At 40.6% G+C, this 21,556-nt stretch overlaps 1 protein-coding gene across 2 annotated transcripts in view; it reads right to left on the bottom strand.

Annotated features, from left to right (window-relative positions):
- The window catches only part of LOC116943678 (polycystin family receptor for egg jelly-like), a 45,983-nt gene extending 28,108 nt beyond the window's left edge, over window positions 1-17,875 (bottom strand). Inside the window, exons 1-6 of one of the 2 annotated variants that reach the window (XM_032956738.2) lie at window positions 17,677-17,875; window positions 17,180-17,297; window positions 16,469-16,613; window positions 11,916-12,097; window positions 8,961-9,277; window positions 4,624-5,741 (exon numbers count right to left, since the gene is read on the bottom strand). In XM_032956738.2, coding sequence (XP_032812629.2) covers window positions 4,624-5,741; window positions 8,961-9,277; window positions 11,916-12,097; window positions 16,469-16,613; window positions 17,180-17,246 — 1,829 coding nt within the window. In that variant the 5' untranslated portion in view covers window positions 17,247-17,297; window positions 17,677-17,875. The remainder of the gene's footprint in view (window positions 1-4,623; window positions 5,742-8,960; window positions 9,278-11,915; window positions 12,098-16,468; window positions 16,614-17,179; window positions 17,298-17,676) is intronic. The other variant, XM_076067891.1, reaches the window with a different exon arrangement.
- Between the last annotated feature and the right edge of the window lie 3,681 nt (window positions 17,876-21,556).

Here is a 21,556-nt window from a genome sequence, read left to right as displayed (position 1 = left end):
GACATTTCCCCATTGTCCTGATTAAAAAGCAGGATGGAAGTTTGCGTTTTTGTGTGGATTTCCGCAAATTGAATTATGTCTCCGTGGTGGATGCATACCCACTCACACGGATGGACGACTCCTTGGATGCCCTGTCGGGTGCGCGGTTTTTCTCCACCCTCGACTTGCTGTATGGGTTTTGGCAATTGCCTCTGGATGAGAGTTCCAAACCTAAAACCGCATTTCGGACACCCCAGGGGTTGTTCCAATTTAACTTTCTCCCGATGGGACTTGGCCGGCCATGTTCCAGCGACTTATGGAGCTGGTTTTGGCAGGTCATCAATGTGACTCGTGCCTAATTTATTTGGATGACGTAATCGTGTTCAGACGCGCGTTCTAGGAGCACCTGCAGCGGTTGCGGTCAGTGTTTGTCAAGGTGCGGGCGGCCAATCTTAAATTCAAGCCAGAAAAGTGTCTTCTCTTGCAGACATCAGTTTGCTATTTGGGTCACATTGTCAACGAGTCCGGGATAGCCACGGATTCCGACAAAACTGCATGCGTGCGCAGATCGCCGACCCCCACGTCGGTGGGTGAAGTCCACAGTTTTGTCAGGTTCATGTCATACTATCGCCGCTTTGTACCCAAGTTTGCAACGATCGCCAAACCGCTCCAAGCCCTCACCGCAAAGGGCCAGAGATTTTGATGGGGTGAAGAGTAGGAGGCTGCGTTTGTCGTGCTGCACGACAGCCTCGCCAACGACCTCCCCTTGGGTACCCCGATTTCTCTCTGCCATTTGTTTTGGATACAGATGCCAGCGACACCGGAATTGGCGCTGTACTGTCAGAGGTAGTGAATGAAGTAGAAAGGATTATAGCTTACGGGAGCCATGTACCGTCTCCCGCAGAGCAGCGTTATTGTGTGGCACGCCACGAATTGTTGGCTATTGTGCATTTTGTACAGCAGTACAGACTATACCTTTACGGTAGGCAATTTGTTGTGTGCACGGACCACGCAGCTCTTCAATATGCATTCCGAGTTGATCAGCTGTCCGGCCAGCTCTCCCACTGGTTAGAAATTTTGCAGGATTATTCCTTCACGGTCACCTACAGGAAAGGTGCACGTCACTGTAATGCATTGTCGTGGTTACCGTCGAGGCACCACTGTGCATGTTTGATGGGTGCTGGCCGAAGTAAACCTGTGGCTGCAGGATTGCCATGCCCTGTTGTAGCATCGGTTGATGTTTCACAACCCACGGCAACTGCTCCCTGTGACAACACGATTGGTCTCACACACAGGAATAGGGCCATCTCCAGGTGGATGCCTCTTTGTTGAAATTATGGCGTTGAATCGGAACGAGGGGTGGTAAAAAGGTGCCAGCGGAATGTCCCTCATAGTCCTTCATGATGGGCTGTTGATGAGGTGGGATGAGCAAGTGCAGCATTACTGCATCGTTGTACCAACTGCTCTGCGGAGTAGAGTTACACGGGCTATCCACATGAAGTTAATGCACCTTGGGGTGTGAACAACCTTGTTAATCCTGAAGCGCGGCTTTTTTTGGCCCGGAATGTCAGAGGATGTGTACCACATGGTCAAAGGTTGTGTTGAGTGCGCTCGCCAAAAGCCGAGGCAGGCCCGGCCACCGTTGCAATCCATCGAAGTGTCCCGTATTAACGAGCTCATTGCTCTCGACATCCTTGGCCCATTTCCCGCCACTCAGAGGGGAAATACATTTCTTTTTGTCAGGGTGGAGTACCTGTCCCGGTGGCCGGTGGCATGGCCTTTGCCAGATCGGTCAGCCGCGTCCATCAAGGACGCATTCCTACACGGGTACGTTTGGGATAAAGGGGCCCTGGAACGTCTCCTTACAGACCAAGGTCATAATTTTTCTTCGAATTTATTAAAGGATGGTGTACGACTTCCTGGGTACTAAAAAGATCCGGACATCGCCCTACCATCCCCAGACTGATGGGATGGTAGAGTGCTTGCATAGGACTCTTACGTCCATGCTGTACCAGCAGGTTAACGAGGCACAGTCTGACTGGGATTTGCATGTTCCGGGTGTTCTGGCCACGTATAGGATGGCCCCTCACGCCTCAATGGGGTTCTCCCCCTTTTTCCTCATGTATGGGAGAGAATGTGATCCCCCCATGGAGGCTGAGTTAAGCATGGACCTGGGCAAAAAAGGTCGCTGTGCCCATGCCTATGCAGCTTACGATCAGGCGGCTGATGGAAGCGTGGGAGGCATCTCGGGGAAATTCAGCCAAACGGCAAGCCGCCAATGAGAAGCTTGTGGGACTCCATAAATCCTGAAACCCATGGACCCCTGGGGACAAGGCATGGTTGCATTGCCCCCAGGTGCCCCTGGGCACGTCCCCTAAATTGCACCGGCCATGGCAGCGCCCGGTTGAGGTAATCAAGGTCAGGAGGCCGCAGTGCGTATGTATCCACGTCGGTCGCAGGTGCTGGTTTGTACATCCGTCATGGCTGAAACCCTATCTTCCACCTTGTGATGTCGCTTCATCCACACAACCTGAGTGCTGGGTGTCTCATGTGTCCGGCAAGCCGGGGCGAATGGTCGCGGAGGGTGCGCCTCAGCAGGATTCAGTTGTTTCGCCTGCAGGATCCCAGCACCTGACACCCGCGGGCCCACCGATGGTACCGTCCACAGATTGACCGAGGACAACGGAACAGCCATAATCTGCTTCCTCTCCTTCGTCTTCTTCTCGGGAGGGGCCGGTCCCGTTAGTACATTTACATATCTTCCCGGGGGTCCCCAGGAAGCTCATTCTTGTCCCGCCTGGGGGCCCGGTGATAAGGACCCATTCCAAAACTGTTAGATTTCGATAGCCCGCCCCTTCTTGTTTTGACCAAATTAGTTCCTATGCCGTCTGGTGGGTGGCTGCAGACATGAACCGGGCTGTGACTGATGGTTGATCTGGGGTCCTTTCCGATGCTCGTGGGCTGCAGCACGCTGACGGTCGTCGGACATTGTACAATCCCTGGGCTCCGGGTTTATTACTATGGGTTCTCTTCGGTAATTGTTAGTTATCCCTGTTGGGTTTTTATTGTTCTTGTTGTTTCCGCAATGTGGAGGATGGAGGTCAGCTGGGACAGCTGATTTTTTTTTTTACGGGGGGGGTGGGGGGGGGAGTGGGTGTTGTAGTGACATAGAATCGGTCACTTAGCAGCATAGCGCTTGTTGCTGGTAGGGAAGGGGATCTGCAGTTACAGCAGCCCTGACTGACAGCAGGTCACGTGACAGACCAGAGAGAGGGATGTAGGGGAAAGGTTACAGAAGGGGCGCGTGAAGGAAGCCCGGGAACCCGCTAGTAGGTTCTAGAAAGGAGGCGTGGCCAGGGCGGAGCGAGGCCACGCTGGGAGGATAAAAGGGTGCCCAGAGCAGAAGCTCGGGGCTGTCGTTTGGAGTGGAATCCTGTCGTGCTGCTGGAGTCTTCGTCGCCATCACCATTTCGGCGTCGTCAGTCAGACAGTCTGCCAGCTGTCCTAACTGGGAGCTATAGGTACTTTCTGTGAACTGTACTTTCTGTGAACTGCTCTTAGTGTCTCTAAGTCAGTCACTATGCATACACACATACAAACATACTTGATGCATATTAGGTGTTGAGAGAATGTTGATATGCAATATGGAAGTGGAAATTTTATAAGACAGAGCTCTTTAAATGCATCTTTATGTAGTGTCACCTATAAGTAGGATCTGCAGAATACATCTACATTTGTAGTCCCATGCTTTGCTTATGTCATGCATTTATATTGTAAATGATGAACGCTAAATTATTCGGCTGTCATGCAAAGCCAAGCTGGTAACATGCATTTCTATAAAAAAGCATACTAGCTACGAACGATTCTGTCGTTAACTCAATCGTATTGTTTTTAAGAGGTCTTCTCTATTTTATTTTTGAATGCTGTACAGAATAACAATGTTTATACCCTTTGCTGTAAATTCGTTTTACATGATATACTCTCAGTGGTTTTATATTCAAAGCTTGGGCTATATAGCTCTTTTTCAGAAGCGACCTGACCACAAATCATTGCTCAGCAAAGTGGCTTGTCATATGGAAATTTATAGCGGCCAAATACTCGAAACGCATGTTTCTAAATGTGGGGGGAAAAACCGAAGGACCCGGAGAAAAATCCACGCAACCACGGGGAGAACGTGCAACCTCCAAATATACAGGTGTCGTGGTCGATATTGAACTGACGACCTCCTTTATATTAGGCGAGGTGGTTAACCTCACACCACCGTAGAAGAAGAAAAAAGTACACATTAGTTCACTATATATTGAAAAGAGGTTATAAAATACCTATTCAGCCTGATTTTAAAAACCGCAACATCAGCTGGTGTTAATGGTGCACTCCACATCAACACATCATGGCCATGTTCGCTACACCATGAACGTCCTACAAGCAGAAACATGTGATCCAGAAAATCCGTACTATGAATCCTTAAACTCGGACTACAAACCCACAAACCTTGGCTTTGAACCCACGAACCCGGATTAGGAACCCACAAACTAGTATGCAGTTGCACAACTGTACCTCTTACCTTTACTCCTCCATGTTTCTCATGGTTCTGCATTGAGACTTGCGCTGTGAATTGTTCATGTTAAAGTTTATTAGACATACCTTATGGCAATATCCAGAAAACTTCCTCCCTTGATTTGGAGCGCTTGCGTTCTGTTTGCTATGCGTTTGCCTTTAGTTGCTGTCACCTCAGCCAAAATAACGGCATTTATTTCCAGCTCAGACTGTGGGATTGATATTATTCCATTATCCAGTTCACTGAACTTACAGTTTGCCTTTACATTATTTTGAGATGTTTTGGTGCATTTCCACTGAAACACCATGCCCGTGTTAGACTGGCTTACATCATCGGGATCATACGACAGTTCAGATGCGTCGACTTCCACATCGGCCCCATTGCTAATGGTCCTGGTGTCTCCACCTGTGATGTACACTTCTAAAGGTGTCGGTTGAACAATGAGAGTGAAGTTGTCTGTCATGTTCATCAAATTTAATGGGGCAATATTTGCTGTGACCTCTATCAAGAAGGTACCTTCAGTAAAATATAAAGGTTCAAAGTGTTGTCTTTTGGGACCATACCAAGGCACGGTTTGAAAGTTTCCAGTTTGTAGGTCTTTGATGGACCAGATATAGTTAATGTAATCATATTGGACCAAGCAAGTCATATTCACAGTAGCTAGAAAGTTTATTGCTTCAGATATTAACAATAACCGTTGCTTATTGGTGCTAAGTAGATCATCTGTGAAAGTGACACTATAGGGAGTACATCCATATTGGTTTATAGTAAGAACTTGTGCGCTTGTGTTATTGCCATATTCACTTATTTCATGAACTACAACTGGGTATGTGCCATATGCAGGATAGGTGTAAGTGTACACTATAGGATCTGTGTAATATTCATATGTTGGAACATTCATTTTCAGCAAATTCGTACAATAACTTGGGCCAATTATATATATATTACCGTCTCCTACATCCCAGAGATAACAAGCAACGCAAAAAAATACATTCTTCAAGGTGAATTCTACATTTCTAGTGACACCCACTTGCTTGACAGATAATTCATTGCGGTTCGCTTTTGTACAACTTGAAAGGATTTCTATTCGGAGAGATGGGTACATATGCCATTTTTGGGGCACGATCTTTAAACCAGCACTGAAAAAATAATGGGAGAAAAATGTAGAAGTTGCTGTATCGGAGTCTGTGTTGCCAGTAATGACCTGCAAGCAATCAAAATATAGCACAAGGTGTGTTTATTTACAAGGATGCTCTAAAACGACATTAATACAATTATCCCACGAGATTTTTACAAATTTGACCATCGACATCACAATGCCAAGCTCTAGTTATTTTCGTTACATCTTGCCCGAATAATTTCTATATTCAAAACCTAAACCGTCATTCCTTATTGACATATGATTGAACTGAAAGTCGCCAAACACGAACCACTGCCATTAAATTATTTTTTTAGGTGATTGTGCAAACAAGAGAAGCCACTAAGAGAGAACTAAATCGATTGATGAATACGTTTGCAAAAATATCAGTGAAACTGTAATTATGCAGTGTGGAAATTATGAAAAATGTATTCGGAGAAAAAAAAGTGCAAATATTTGAATTGCCACCTGGCTGCATACACATATGAGACAATACATTCAACTGTGAATGATTGTGAGACAACACCTGCCAATGTATACAGAGTGAAATGTTACCAGTGAAACCAATACCTATTTACGGTTTTTGTACACAAAGGAATGTTTACTTATGTATTTGTTTTCATAACTGAGAGAGAAAGACCTGATATAACGCTGTAGGATATGATAGCTAATGTTCATATGTTATATACAGCATTGAAGCAGGTGGATAAACTCGTGAAACTAAATCACCTCAATACAATCTTCAAATGCGCCAAGGAACCAGGCATACAATTGTTTATCAGCTGTTGTTAATTTGCTTGTTAAAACTCCCACCAAAGTGCGATCAAATTGTGTAAAATAACAGTAACTACCAGTATGCTTATATATGCAACTGTCTGACATTCATGAGTTAAAATATGAATTATGAAAAAAATACTAATAAAGCTGGTGTTGATCCTGAGCGGGAATCAATCCCGGGTCTCTGTTTCGTATCCGCGGTGCGCTAACCCCCCCTACTACCGCTCCAACAACCGACATTCACCACGAAGTAGCGGTGACGTCTCCACGGCGCTTGTGCCGTGCTAGGTGCATGCCCATTTCCCACATGCACACACAAGCACTTTCACACATCTTCTTTGGTTCTTTCGGTAAAGTCACGTAGAATGAGAATAAAATAATAAAATGAGACAATAAAATTCTCACGACGTTTCGGCCACAACACAATCGGCCTTCCTCAGGTGAAGAAACAGGTCTATCCAGGAAACAAAGCCCGAGTGGACCCCGTCACGTCAGGACTGAGTCTTATTAAGGCTGTGTGGGCGGAGTTGGATTAGCATGTTACCAGCCCCCACCCGGGGCGGAGGAGGGAGGGGGGCTGGTGGAAACAAACACTAATTATTACAAATCAAGTGCCGCAGCCAAGGTGCGCCGCCGTGTACCGAGCTGCACCATGCCATGCCATAAGGACCACTATGCAATACAATACCATACCTTCAAATCCAAACTGCATGTTATAACATAGACAAATTCACCTTTGAATTATACAATGCGTTACTTTATACTACCCTATACTTTAGACTATAAAAATATTAGACATTGTAACATTATACTACGTCTTATTCTATGAATCCAACTATATACCACACTAACGTATATTCACTATGCAATTACGATGCTATAGCTTGCCTTATGAGTAAAGTTACACATTACAATGTTATACGATTAATTGTCATGCTCCATGTTACAAACCATAACATTAACCATGGTGTGAGAGGTATTAAGAGGCAATGCCAGCGGAAAAGGGGGGCTGCGGTCTGAAGGTCACCGTGAAATACAATTAATTAAGAACCGAAATGGTTTAAAACATCTTTCCAATGGTTACTAAGCCAGAATCCATCTTCTCGATTGAAATTGTCTCTGTGCTTGTATATGTGGATGGCCTCATGAACAAATCTCTCATGGTAGCTGCTTGGCTTGCAAAGAACCTCCGTCTTGGAGAAGTCAATGTTATGTGAGCCCACTGAATTATAACAGTGATCTGCCACGGCAGAGGTGTTCGTCCTACCGTGTTTCAAGTCTGCTTTATGTTCACGGATGCGGTCCGAGATATGTCGTTTGGTTTCCCCAATGTAGTTGCTACCACAGAGGCACTTTAGTTTGTAAACACCCGGGTACTGTATGTCTGTTTACAAACTAAAGTGCCTCTTAAAACCTTTCACACCATGGTTAATGCTATGGTTTGTAACATGGAGCATAACAATTAATAGTATAACATTGTAATGTGTAACTTTACTCATAAGGCAAGATATAGCATCGTGATTGCATAGTGAATATACATTAGTATATACATTAGTATATTCACTATAGAATAAGACATAGTATAATGTTACAATGTCTAATATTTTTTATAGTCTCAAGTATAGGGTAGTATAAAGTAACGCATTGTATAATTCAAAGGTGAATTTGTCTATGTTATAACATGCAGTTTGGATTTGAAGGTATGGTATTGTATTGCATAGTGGTCCTTATGGCATGTCATGGTGGAGCTCGGTACACGGCGGCGCACCTTGGCTGCGCACTTGTTTCGGATTAATTAGTGTTTGTTTCCACCAGCCCCCCCCCCTCCTCCGCCCCGGGTGGGGGCTGGTAACATGCTAATCCAACTCCGCCCACACGGCCTTAATAAGACTCAGTCCTGACGTGACGGGGTCCACTCGGGCTTTGTTTCCTGGATATACCTGTTTCTTCACCTGAGGAAGGCCGCTTGTGTTGTGGCCGAAACGTCGTGAGAATTTTATTGTCTTATTTTATTTTATTATTTTATTCTCATTCTACGTGACTTTACCGAAAGAACCAAAGAAGATGAATCCTTGCATTCACGAAAGCTTTAAATCCACTTTCACACACATACATTCCCCAAATGAGCACAGACATTGGATACTGACTTGCATACTACTAAACCTTTGTTCATCCACTTACACAAATATAATAAGGAATGTAAAATTAGGAGCGTAGAAACACTTGCTTGCTTAACTACGTACACACAGACGTAATAATTTGGGAGTGGTGGAGAATACTGTTTACTGTGGTAATTTATCTTTTTTTCGCATTTTTTAAGTGAAAATAACAGATTCGCAAACAAAATGTGCACAACCTACACAAAACGTAAATACAAAAACAGTAACCAAACAATATTAAACATTATACTCTACTTAAAAAAGCATACTGTGAGAAATAATATTGGACTGTATTGTATTTTGTTTTATAAAAAAAAGAAACAATGGTCAAGTAGGGGCAAAAACTTACTGAGAGGAAATTGAAACTCCAATTCAATGTGGCTGGGTCCTTGATATACATGTTGCACACGTTCACCCAGCTAGGGATTGCTCCATTCAGCGTGTCCTGAGCTGGCACAGATCCTTGAAAAATCAATCCTGTGACATTAATTATGGTCTGGAAATCAATGATTATGTACTCAGAATTCGTGTAATACAATGGAGACCAGTAATCCACCGGGTTGTGCAATCTGGCATGCCAAGCTTTATGGGTGCCATATGCAGAAGATGCTGATAAAGCGTTGTCTGGTATGATGCCTGATTCCAATCCAATAGGACGCTTGTATTCTAAGGATTCAAAAATGCATTGGTTAACTTTTACAACATTCCATTGCAACAAAACCAGACGTTACCTCACCATACTCATTTGCAACTGACTGATATATAATTTCTCATTATAAGGCGAGTTTTTTGTAACCATAGTGTTTTATTTACAATTACATTTGAACACACTTTGTATTTAAGGAAGGTCGATTATATATACAAATGGTTGACGTGCACATTAATAAAGGAGGCATTTAAATTTTTATTTAAAGCTTTCGTGACTGCAGGGATTAATATTCTTGGTTCTTTCAGTAAAGTCACGTAGAAGGGAAACAATAAAATAAAAATATATATAAAACAATAAAATCCTCACGACGTTTCGACTGCAACACAAGCAATCAGGTATGAAAACCACAGCAAGAAATTTTGAAAAAGTGGCGGTTTTTTCTTAACGTAATGTTTTATATTTTTTTATTATTTTATTGTTTCCTTTCTACGTGACTTTACCGAAAGAAACAAGAATATGAAGCATTTAAAGTCCACTTTAAAGATGGGGAATAGAATATGGAAATCATAAAAGCAATTTAAATTCAAGCCTCAGAGTGAGGAATGAAAGAACACTTAGAATTATGTCACAACAAAACTTATAATATAACGCGATAACAGAATATTTTTTTTCAGAATGCGAAATTCAATAACACTGTTCCAGTTAGTATAGGGAATATAACAAATACCCATACCAAACTGGGTTTAAAGCCGTTTGGGATTTGTAAGGTGTTGATTTACTCAGCAGTAGCTCTCTATTAACCAGCAACTTGTCATAGAGGGAAACACAAATCTTCCTTCAAGTATGCGGACAAATTCTGACAGCTCTCTGACATCTTTCCATGCACCGTTCATATATCCGCTGTTGTTTATGGGAGCTTCAAGGACGCTGGCGAGTGGTGGTGCTAACGCGAGTCAGTACACACAGTACTGTATACTACTGTGTACCGTACTTCTTCTCTACAATCAACTTGGAATGCTCCACAACTCACCAGTTAGTACCTCTGTAAAATAGTATATTATTTCAAATATCATAGTTAAAATTTAAGCTTATCCTATGGTTCTTTCGGTAAAGTCACGTAGATAGAAAAAAACAATAATAAAAAAATAAACATAAAGTGATTGAAAATATCACGTTTCAATCGCAACACTGCCGGTGTCGAAGCTTTCTCCAACATCAACATTAGCTGCCCCGCCCATCTCTAAACCTTAATAAAACAGCTTACATTTTAACTATGATACTGTATTTGAAATAATATACTGTACTCTTTTACAGAGGTACTCAGAGGCTAACCTCCCTGTTCCTGATGACGACCGCTTGTTTTGCAATCGAAACGTCGTGATATTTTTTATAACTTTATTTGTATATTTTATTATTTTTCTATTTACGTGACTTTACCGAAAGAGCCATAGAATATTAATGCCAGCAGTCACGAAACTTTTAAGTCAAAATTAAATGTAAGCTTAGTTTATTTATTTAAAAGTTGAATGTACTTGGAAAATGTGGTGCACCATAAGTATAACTCTCAGATAACCGGCATATTTGATTAGGGGCCGTCCATAAATGACGTCACACGATTTTGGACGATTTTGACCCCCCCCCCCCCTTCGTCACACGGCGTCACAAAAAGTCAGAACCCCCCTCAAATATGACGTCACAAAGCGCTACCCACCCCCCCCCTAAAAATATATAAAACATGCTTCAAATCGCTTTAAACTATTGTCATTGTAGCGCGTATTTAATGTGGCGCTGCACTCTGATGTTGTAGGAGAAAACATTTATGAAACAGTATATTTAATTAAGTAGAACGTGCTGTCTATATTTATTAAAAGTTGCGCATTTGATGTGACGACACAAATGTCTGACCCCCCCCCCCCCCCCAGGTGCGTGACGTAATTTATGGATGGGCCCTTAACCGGAACTCTCCATTCCCCGTGGATGCCAGATAAGAGACCTTCTTCTGTACTGTGCTCATGTTACTGTCATTTGGAGAGAAAAAAAATACGCATGCCAGTCCATAAATGTAGCCTATTTGTTGTCTAAGATATTTAATAATGCATTTTATGCTGATTGTTCTTTAGTATCACCCGTTGAGCCTTAAGCAACAGAAATGTACCCTAAGAACACTTAAGTGTGACATAATTTGTTTCTGAAACTCAGACCCATAGGAATCCTAAGGGTGCCTGCATCTTGGTTTATGGAATTAACTCACGTTCTAAATATTATTCGTATTAACATTACAAAAGTTGCATTTCTTGTAATATTTTATAACTCTTGTAATATTAAGTGTATTTGATATTATATATATTTATTAATAAGGCCATGATTTTGGTACAGATGTCACTGTGATCATGGAAATCATGAATTTGAATAAAGTTTACAATCTTGCGAATAGCTCTAGAAACACATTCGATCAACACTCGTTTATTTCCTTTCAAGAATGGGTACGCCATTTCTCGCTGGTTCGCCAAAGAGATTTATACCAATTTACATTATAATAGGACCAATTCAGTATTATTGTGACATAATATGTATTATTCAATTTCATATTTTCTTTACATGTGTACAAATTGTTTATGCTGTCTATATACTTGTGATTTTAAACAGCATACTCACCATCAGGATACATTGTAATGGAATAGTTTGCCATGAATATTGCATTACTCATCATTGGAACAGGAGTCAGCAGTTGCATATTCAATACATTACTCATAGACATGAATGTAAAATAACGCGTATTAATACTTGTACTGTAGGAAACATCTTCATAAATAAAAATTGCATCAACCGTTGCCAAGCTGTATGGAAAAAAACATGATTCACAAATAGATAAAAAAAAATCAATCCGATATAACAGTGGTTTAGTGGATTATGAATAAAAAGTAAATAGCATATTGTGATCAAACATACCGTTTTGCTATGTTGAGGTTTTACACAATCTTATAATCTAAGTTTATGATATCCATTAAACCTACAAAGTTCAATATCTTTTGTAGGTTTAATATCCATTAAACCTACAAAGTACAAAGTGTATTCAGTAACTTTTAACTTAAAGTTTAAAGGAAGAAATCAATACCCAGCACACTATATGCACACATACTTAGACTGTGTATCTGAAGTCAGTAACCAGGACCTGTAAGCGTAATCATGAAGGAATTTCGCTTTAGATAATTAGAAACACAAGATGGGATAACAACCATATGGGAATTGGAAAATCAACACTTTTTATAACATGTTTACAAATGCGGCCTGGTAACTATTAAATAACTTCTATACATTTTGATATGGGGGACCGTATCGTGAATCATATTATCCGTGGGGTTAATTAAAATGTACTACACTTATCCACAGGGAATACAATTATGGATAATTGGATGAATTTCATGTGCACCACTTATACGTGAAAAACACCGTGGGTAATTGTATGCTGTTTCGCGGTAAAATCGTGAATGACGGCAGAAATAGGGAAGGAATAGGGCCGCAGATAATATGAGTTTGCATGTACCCCACAGCTCTTGCGGATAATATAGTTGAGGGTTATAGGATAACGGATGATAGGAGTTTCTCCTGTATTGCACCCCACAGAGGCAAAGGCATCCTTTAAATATGAGGCACTTTCTGTATTCGTGACAAAATTCTTACTTTGTCTTGTCCAAATTCAAGGGAAAGGATCATGAGCACTCTATCAACTTAGCAACGTAGCATGCGTTATAACATTGTATTGCAGTCATCCACTGTGTGTTGCATTATGTTAATCTTTATCGAAGCTTGCAAATATGACTTGAATTCTACTTAACCACTTCTGCAAAAAAAAGACTCACTCTATCCCCTGAGTAGGCATATTGCACGAACTGCCCACAAACAATCACAGCATTATCGATACAAGAGCATAATGACTGATCCATCCAGGTATAATGGACATCGAAGGCGATACGTTACTGAATATTAAATTCTGTCATTAGCACCACTGGCAAAACATTGCGGAAATAGACATTCGAATTGGGGGCTTAAGTTACCCATTGGTCAGACAGAACAGCCACTGATGATATATGGTTTGTTAGAAACAGCGAGCTTTGGATTGGCTTGGAAATTCAAACGCGAATAGGCGGGAGTTTAGCTGAGGGAAGATTCCAGAAGGAGGGATCGAAAGAGCATATAAGAGTCCGTTGGAGATTTGGGCCATTCTGCACAAGTTACATGACAAATTTTGAAAGTAACCTTGCAATAATAAAACTGCACTTAAATCAAAGTCGGTGATCAATTGTAGTTAAGACAGTCACCAATATTTTGTTTCACTAAATACATTTCCAATCTTTGTGGGAGATGCATAACTTCACAATTATTATTCTTAGTTTTTTCGGTAAAGTCACGTTGAAGAGAAACAACAAAATAACAAAATATATATAAAACAATAAAAAATTCTCACGACGTTTCGACCATAACTCAAACGGTCATCATCAGGTGTGTCGGTTTGCATAAATTTATTTTGAAAACGGCATATTTATTTATATATATAAAAATAACGTTTGCGTCACGCGCAACGATGGCAGTTTGCCAGGACTAGTCCATCTATTTTTTGAAAAGAGGAGGGGGGAGACGAAATTTGTTTTTATGTATGCTGTCTGAAAGGCACTGTAAGCGTGAACAATCAATCAAGAACTGAAATGATTTATCAAATCTTTCCAATGATTGCTAAGATAGAATCCATCTTCTCGGTTGAAATTGTCTCTGTGTTTGTATATGTGGATAGCCTCATGAACGAATCTCTCATGGAAGTTCTCTCAGCTGACAAAGGCAATGCTACTGTTATCATGGATAAAATAGAATACAACAACAAAATTAAAGAATTACTCGACGATGGTAGTTATACAAAAATAAAAAGAGATCCCACCAACAGCCTCGTCACACAAACCAACAAAATAATTTCTGATTCAACCGCATTAATTGATCAATCTAAACAGTTTTCGTTGAAACCTTCTGCTGCCAGGCCACCAAGATTATACGGCTTACCAAAAATACATAAAGTTGATACACCTCTTCGTCCCATAGTCTCTACTATCAGCTCCCCCACCTACAAACTAGCTCGTTTTTTGTCTGAAATCCTGCGTCCTTTCACTGGAAAGACCACCTCTGCGGTACAAAATTCTACTCACCTGGTATCAACAATCAAGGGTATTTCCCTGTCCCCAGACGACCTGCTTGTCAGTTTTGATGTAGTTTCCTTATTCACCAAGGTTCCTGTACCTGACACCATTGCAATCATTGAAGACTTGGTTCATCAAGGACTAAACACTGAGGTACCCCCCCTGGTGAGACACTGTTTAACCAATACATACTTCACTTGGAATGGAACTTTCTACAAACAAACTGAGGGCACCCCAATGGGCTCCCCCCTTTCTCCAGTTATAGCTAACATTTTCATGGAGAAATTTGAGACTGACGCCATCCAGACTGCCACTCTGCGCCCAACCTTATGGAAGAGGTACGTGGATGACACTTTTGTCATCTGGCCACATGGCCGGCCTGCTCTAGACAAATTCTTCGACCACATCAATTCCATACACCCAGCCATCAGATTTACCATGGAAGTCGAAATAGATGGCATGATACCTTTTTTGGATGTCCTAATTAAAAAGAGACCTGATGGTTCAATGAGCCACTCTGTCTACAGGAAAGCTACCCATACGGATGCTTATCTGAAACCGGATTCCCACCACCATCCATCACAGAAGAATTCTCTCATCAAGACTCTGTATCATAGAGCCCAATGCATATCCGACCAGGAACACATAAGCAGTGAACTCAAGCACGTACACCAAGCTCTTAGGGCTAATGGTTACTCCGACTATACAATCCGCAAAGCTATCACTCAAACCATGAAGAAGAACCCTCTTGAGGAGCCTTTCAAAACCATCACTTTACCCTACATTGCTGGGATCACAAAAAAGATCTCCAAAATCTTGAATAAACACAAGATCCAGGTCCGTTTCAACACATTACATAAAATCCGTGATCTGGTTCCGTCTGTAAAAGATGTGATTCCGGACATACAATACCCTGGTGTCTACAAACTAAGTTGCCTCTGTGGTAGTAGTTACATTGGAGAAACCAAACGCCATATCTCGGACCGCATTCGTGAACATAAAGCAGACCTTAAACACGGTAGGACCAACACCTCGGCCGTAGCAGATCATTGTTCTAATTCAGTAGGCTCACATGCCATTGACTTTTCCAAGACGGAGGTTCTTTGTAAGCCATCTGGCTTCCATGAGAGATTCGTTCATGAGGCTATCCACATATACAAACACAGAGACAATTTCAACCGAGAAGATGGATTCTATCTTAGCAATCATTGGAAAGATTTGATAAATCATTTCAGTTCTTGATTGATTGTTCACGCTTACAGTGCCTTTCAGACAGCATACATAAAAACAAATTTCGTCTCCCCCCTCCTCTTTTCAAAAAATAGATGGACTAGTCCTGGCAAACTGCCATCGTTGCGCGTGACGCAAACGTTATTTTTATATATATAAATAAATATGCCGTTTTCAAAATAAATTTATGCAAACCGACACACCTGATGATGACCGTTTGAGTTATGGTCGAAACGTCGTGAGAATTTTTTATTGTTTTATATATATTTTGTTATTTTGTTGTTTCTCTTCAACGTGACTTTACCGAAAAAACTAAGAATATGAATTACTGCAGTCACGAAAGCTTTAAATCAAAACTTCACAATTGTCGGTGTAATCCCATATATACGCGTAGCCAGCCGTATATGTGGGATTTTGTCCTTATATATGATCAATGAACAGCGTTGTGGGATGCTGTTAGCATGAATGACGCCACTTTATAAAATTATTAATCTGAGAGCAGCAACAAGCGTTTGTTCTGGTCATGCGGTGCAAGCACTTCAGGTAAACAGCCATGCTGGTTTCATGACTTCTGTACTTTCTCGGCAAATGTTCCACGTGGCATTGGGGGACGTCGTGATTGTTAGCAAAGATACATTCCTCACAAGTACATACGATTATTTAATACATCCAAAAAAAGACAGGACGTTGTCCTTGAAAGTCATAAATCCAAAGTTATTAAATGTAAAACTCATACCGAGTAATTACTCTACATGTATATGCAAATAAGAGTAACATTTCCAGCATGCCTCTTACCTCGTAACATCCACGGTCAGTGTTATTATATTTCCAAGTGGTGCCTGAATGGTCCATATGTTAATATCGGGACTTGGGGCGACATTAGGATAGTTTGGGTTGAAAATTGTTCCTTGCATCGTTGTCAGCGTAAAAATAGCGCCCTCTGCAATGAAAACATAATTTGCATAATCACAAATTACTGAGCCAGGGTCAATAGGTACATGTGGAAATTAACTAGACTTTTGTCATTTGAACTGACTGCTCTACAGTATTGCTTTCAGCACCAAGCTCATGGATGTTGCGATTACAGTTTCCTGCGTAATCGTTATTCGTAATAAGCAATGGTGAGGGTGATTCAAATACTTGTGAAAGATATATGCATTTTGATACTAAATAAAGTCATCAGTTTATACACAATATACCCCAAATAGCCTTAATGTTCAAAAACAGCTTTGAGTTGTAATACTTTGTAACACATTTTTTGCACTGGAGTTTTTGAACTATTTTATCATTCCATTTTGCGAAATCCGTACAAATACGACAGGAACAGATCTTTTGTTAACTGCTGCAATGTCGCCACAGGTCACGAATGTCATGCACCCCTTACATCTTCGCGATTAACGAACCCTGCTTCCAAAGCAGTTGATCATAATCATGTACACATTGAGTTGTAGTTCTGTATTTAATTTTCACCAATCGTTGTGTATACAAGTACAAAAGCACACTTACCGGCCGGCTGAAAATTGTGAATTAAACTGGCAAGTGCCAAAATAACAAATACGCCTATGGTCGTCATTTTTGAGGTTTAAACAAAAAAGTGTTTCAGCTCTGTAGGCAAACAAAAAGCCTGTAGAAACAACAAAAAATATTACAGGCATATAATTTACTTTAACTGGCTCATCAATATTTCAAGAAAAATATGCACCATTATCTGGATATAATTACAATGTATTTAGTGAAATGACTCCAGCCACCATATTATGATTAAAGCACATAAACTGTAGCTATTCCTTTCAGTCCGACTTGTGAGAAATCTATACTATATGTAAATTCTACTCCTTATATATCCAAGCAAGAGCTGATAGATATTCATGATCTCTTTTGTAGAGTAGCGATTATTTAGGAGAGATCTGTAGGATGTATAGTAATATAGCATTTTGTCAATGACAATTATTTAATATAGTTATGACTGGCAGAATAACTTATCACACTGTTGTTAACATTACCTTAGAGAAAATGCACCTTACAGAGATTCATTGAAACTATTGAAACAAATATTTCCTGGTGGCTGCAGAAATTAAACCTTAACACTCGTAGAAACGAGCTCAAGTGTGAGCATGCTGGCTGCAAGGCTACCCAATCTCCTGAACATGTATACTTAATGGCGTTTTGTGAACAAATAATATTTGGGAACTATGTTTTCTCAAACAAATGTTTTCACATCCTCGTTTTTATGCCTGAAAACAAGACGCCGACAAAACAAACAGTTCAAGTATTTGGTTTCATGACTCAGCAACATGCCCTGGGCATGTTCTTCTTCTTACATTTTTTTTATTTCACAGGCGTTACAAAGTTCACTCAATATAATATTTGTATTCTGTAACTGTACCTGCACTCTTAACCATATTTGCACGTTTATAGTTAATTATAAACATAGTTCAGGTGATCTCGACCTAACGCCTGAAACTGTATGCCGTGTGTAACGCTGGGTAGCATACGTGGATCCGAGTGGCGTCACAAATTGTCAAGTAAAACTTATACACACACTAACACCATCTGGAATGCCACCTCATAAATAGTTTTTGAAATCAAGGAACCATTGTAATGCTGATTCGAAATCTCAACCCCAAAAAAGGATTATGCAATGACACACGTCTGGTGATTCGTAAAATGCATCGTCATTTTGTTGTGGCTGAACTAATTTCAGAATCCAATCATGTCTTGATTCCTAGAATTTAAATGACGCCGCCTGATGTGAATTTACCATTTATTTTGAAGTGAAGACAGTTTCCAATCATTCCTGCATTTGCTATCACTGTCAATAAGCCACAAGGACAAACTTACGAGTATTTTGGACTTCATCTCAACGAACCTGTTTTTCCCATGGACAACTTTTATATATTGCTTTGTCAAGATGCAAAAATCCAACTAACATCAAAGTGCTGATTCCACAAAATTCATCTCAAGGAAATGATCGTCAATTTACACCAAATATGATATATAGATATTTATATAATGAAATAAATTCAATACAATCTTTACATTTTAGTCTTTTCAATTAAATGTATGTTTTGTGAACCCGTCATATTATGGGCAATTACACTAGTAACATTTTAGTAAATAACATTCATCATCCGATAACAACAAACGATATTTTGGCCTCACCCAAAGGGTCATACGAGTTGTACACATGATTTACTGTGTGGTGGCAATACAATTCTCAGGGATGAAGATGTGTCCAAGTTAAATGAAAATAATCACCATAAATAAAACAAAATCACCATTCTCTCATTAGAAATCGCTACGGAAAAAAACATCAGATAAGAGGAGCATTTTCCACCACTCTTAGCTGTGAAACAGCCATTAATAATAGTGGGGTGTAATAGAGTCGACTGTTGTCCAGCAATTGCAACTGCGCTGGATGAGCAATACACACGCCGGTGAGCATATACACGGGTGTGTCGGCAGGGCGGAGGAACTGGGGTATTAGCACTCTCCACTGAACAACAGGTCCCTGCAGGGTGGGCTGGTAGGAACATTGGAATTTTGCGCAATTTTATTTTTACACCCCAACAGCACGATATTTCACTTCGTTAAAGTATTGAAAGGGGACGGACGGACGGACACATTAATCTATTGCAGGCTGGTACACTCAGTTTACAACTTCGTTCCTACCAGTATAACCACACACATATATACTGTACTACAGAACGTGCATTCCCAGTAAACATTGAAAGTTGGGCCAACGTTTCCAATCACATGCCAATGTTGACCTAGACACTCATGTCTTCCAGTCCTGGTTTTTAGACTATTTCACTTTTCAGATTGTGTATATCTATATTAATTACAGTATTCAGTACTTGGACATACACTCCAACCGAATTAAATACTTAAAATAAATCAATATGCACCCAAATATTTGGTTCGACCATATGTTGGTGCCTCACCATTGCTTACTCTATCCTGCCATGACTGTTTTTACAGCTATATTAAAAGCCATGAGCATCTACCTCAAATTCCTGTCTTTTAACACCTCAAGATGATTTTTTATATAATAATATCCACCCTCCTATTTAAATATGGACTCTTGTTCGTTTTTACAACCCCACTGCAAGACGCAAAGTCCTCCATTACCTCCACATCCTCAGTATATATTGACACCTGTAATCTACGAACCAAGAAGCCCTCAACTCATTATTTGTAAAAGGATTTGCTGATGAAAAAATCAAGCAAAAGGCTATTGATCAATTTTAAGCCACGATTAAATAAAACACTGTCAATATTTGATTTCGTTTACAAGAATATTTCACACTACAGTGTGTATTGTAGACACACTAAACCTTTTGCCTGGGGAGATAGTATTGATCTGTATATTTGACCGCCTGGTTACTGCGACACGTAACAACGATACATTACACTTCCATATATATGTCAACCAAACCACCAATGTGGAACCAGTGCAATATTACCAGTGAGACAATACCTAATGGTGTACGAACGTTTACTTCAATTTCTGTATTCACAGTAGAAAGACAATGACCTAGAACAACACTGTGGGCTATACGAGGTAATGTTTCGACTGAAACAATCTTAGCTTGTGAAGAACTGCACGGGGACAGGTGGGCAGCTGATAATTATATAATCTCAAGCAAAAGATATCAACCAAAATGCGTCAAACAATTAAAACAATCCACGTGATTGAGTATTTGCTTTTTAACAATTATTTATTTTGTCACATACTTGCATATATATTGTCTGACAAATGTTGCGTGACATATATGTTTTCTGAAATATGTTGTCTGAGAGCCAAATCAATATGACAAATCGAAACTGGTAGGCAATACAGTGAGGGAAAAAAGTATTTTATCCCCTGCTGATTTTGTACGTTTGCCCACTGACAAAGAAATGATCAATGTATTATTTTAATGGTAGGGTTATTTGAAAAGTGAGAGACAGAATAACAACAAGAAAATCGAGAAAAACGTATGTCAAAAATGTTATAAATTGATTTGCATTTTAATGAGGTAAATACAGTGGGTATTTGACCCCCTCTCAATCAGAAATATTTCTGGCTCCCAGGTGTCTTTTATACAGGTAACGAGCTGATATTAGGAGCACACTCTTAAAGGGAGTGGTCCTAATCTCAGCTTGTTACCTGTATAAAAGAAATCTGTCCACAGAAGCAATCAATCAATCAGATTCCAAACTCTCCACCATGGCCAAGACCAAAGAGCTCTCCAAGGATGTCAGGGACAAGATTGTAGACCTACACAAGGCTGGAATAAGCTACAAGACCATTGCCAAGCAGCTTGGTGAGAAGGTGACAACAGTTGGTGCGATTATTCGCAAATGGAAGAAACACAAAAGAACTGTCAATCTCCCTCGGCCTGGGGCTCCATGCAAGATCTCACCTCGTGGAGTTGCAATGATCATGAGAACTGTGAGGAATTAGCCCAGAACAACACGAGAGGATCTTGTCAGTGATCTCAAGGCAGCTGGGACCATAGTCACCAAGAAAACAATTGTTAACACACTACGCCGTGAAGGACTGAAATCCTGCAACGCCCGCAAGGTCCCCCTGCTCAAGAAAGCACATATACATGCCCGTCTGAAGTTTGCCAATGAACATCTGAATGATTCAGAGGACAACTGGGTGAAAGTGTTGTGGTCAGATGAGACCAAAATGGAGCTCTTTGGCATCAACTCAACTCGCCGTGTTTGGAGGAGTTGGAATGCTGCCTATGACCCCAAGAACACCATCTCCACCGTCAAACATAGAGGTGTAAACATTATGCTTTGGGGGTGTTTTTCTGCTAAGGGGACAGGACAACTTCACCGCATCAAAGGGACGATGGACGTGGCCATGTACCATCAAATCTTGGGTGA

The sequence above is a fragment of the Petromyzon marinus genome, chromosome 18 (genome assembly GCF_048934315.1).
Source record: "Petromyzon marinus isolate PM22_M1 ecotype Great Lakes invasive population chromosome 18, UKy_Petmar_22M1.pri1.0, whole genome shotgun sequence".
In the NCBI taxonomy this organism is placed as follows: Eukaryota; Metazoa; Chordata; class Hyperoartia; order Petromyzontiformes; family Petromyzontidae; genus Petromyzon; species Petromyzon marinus.
Note: the sequence above shows the minus strand (reverse complement) of the source record. Positions and strands in the feature narration are given on the sequence as shown.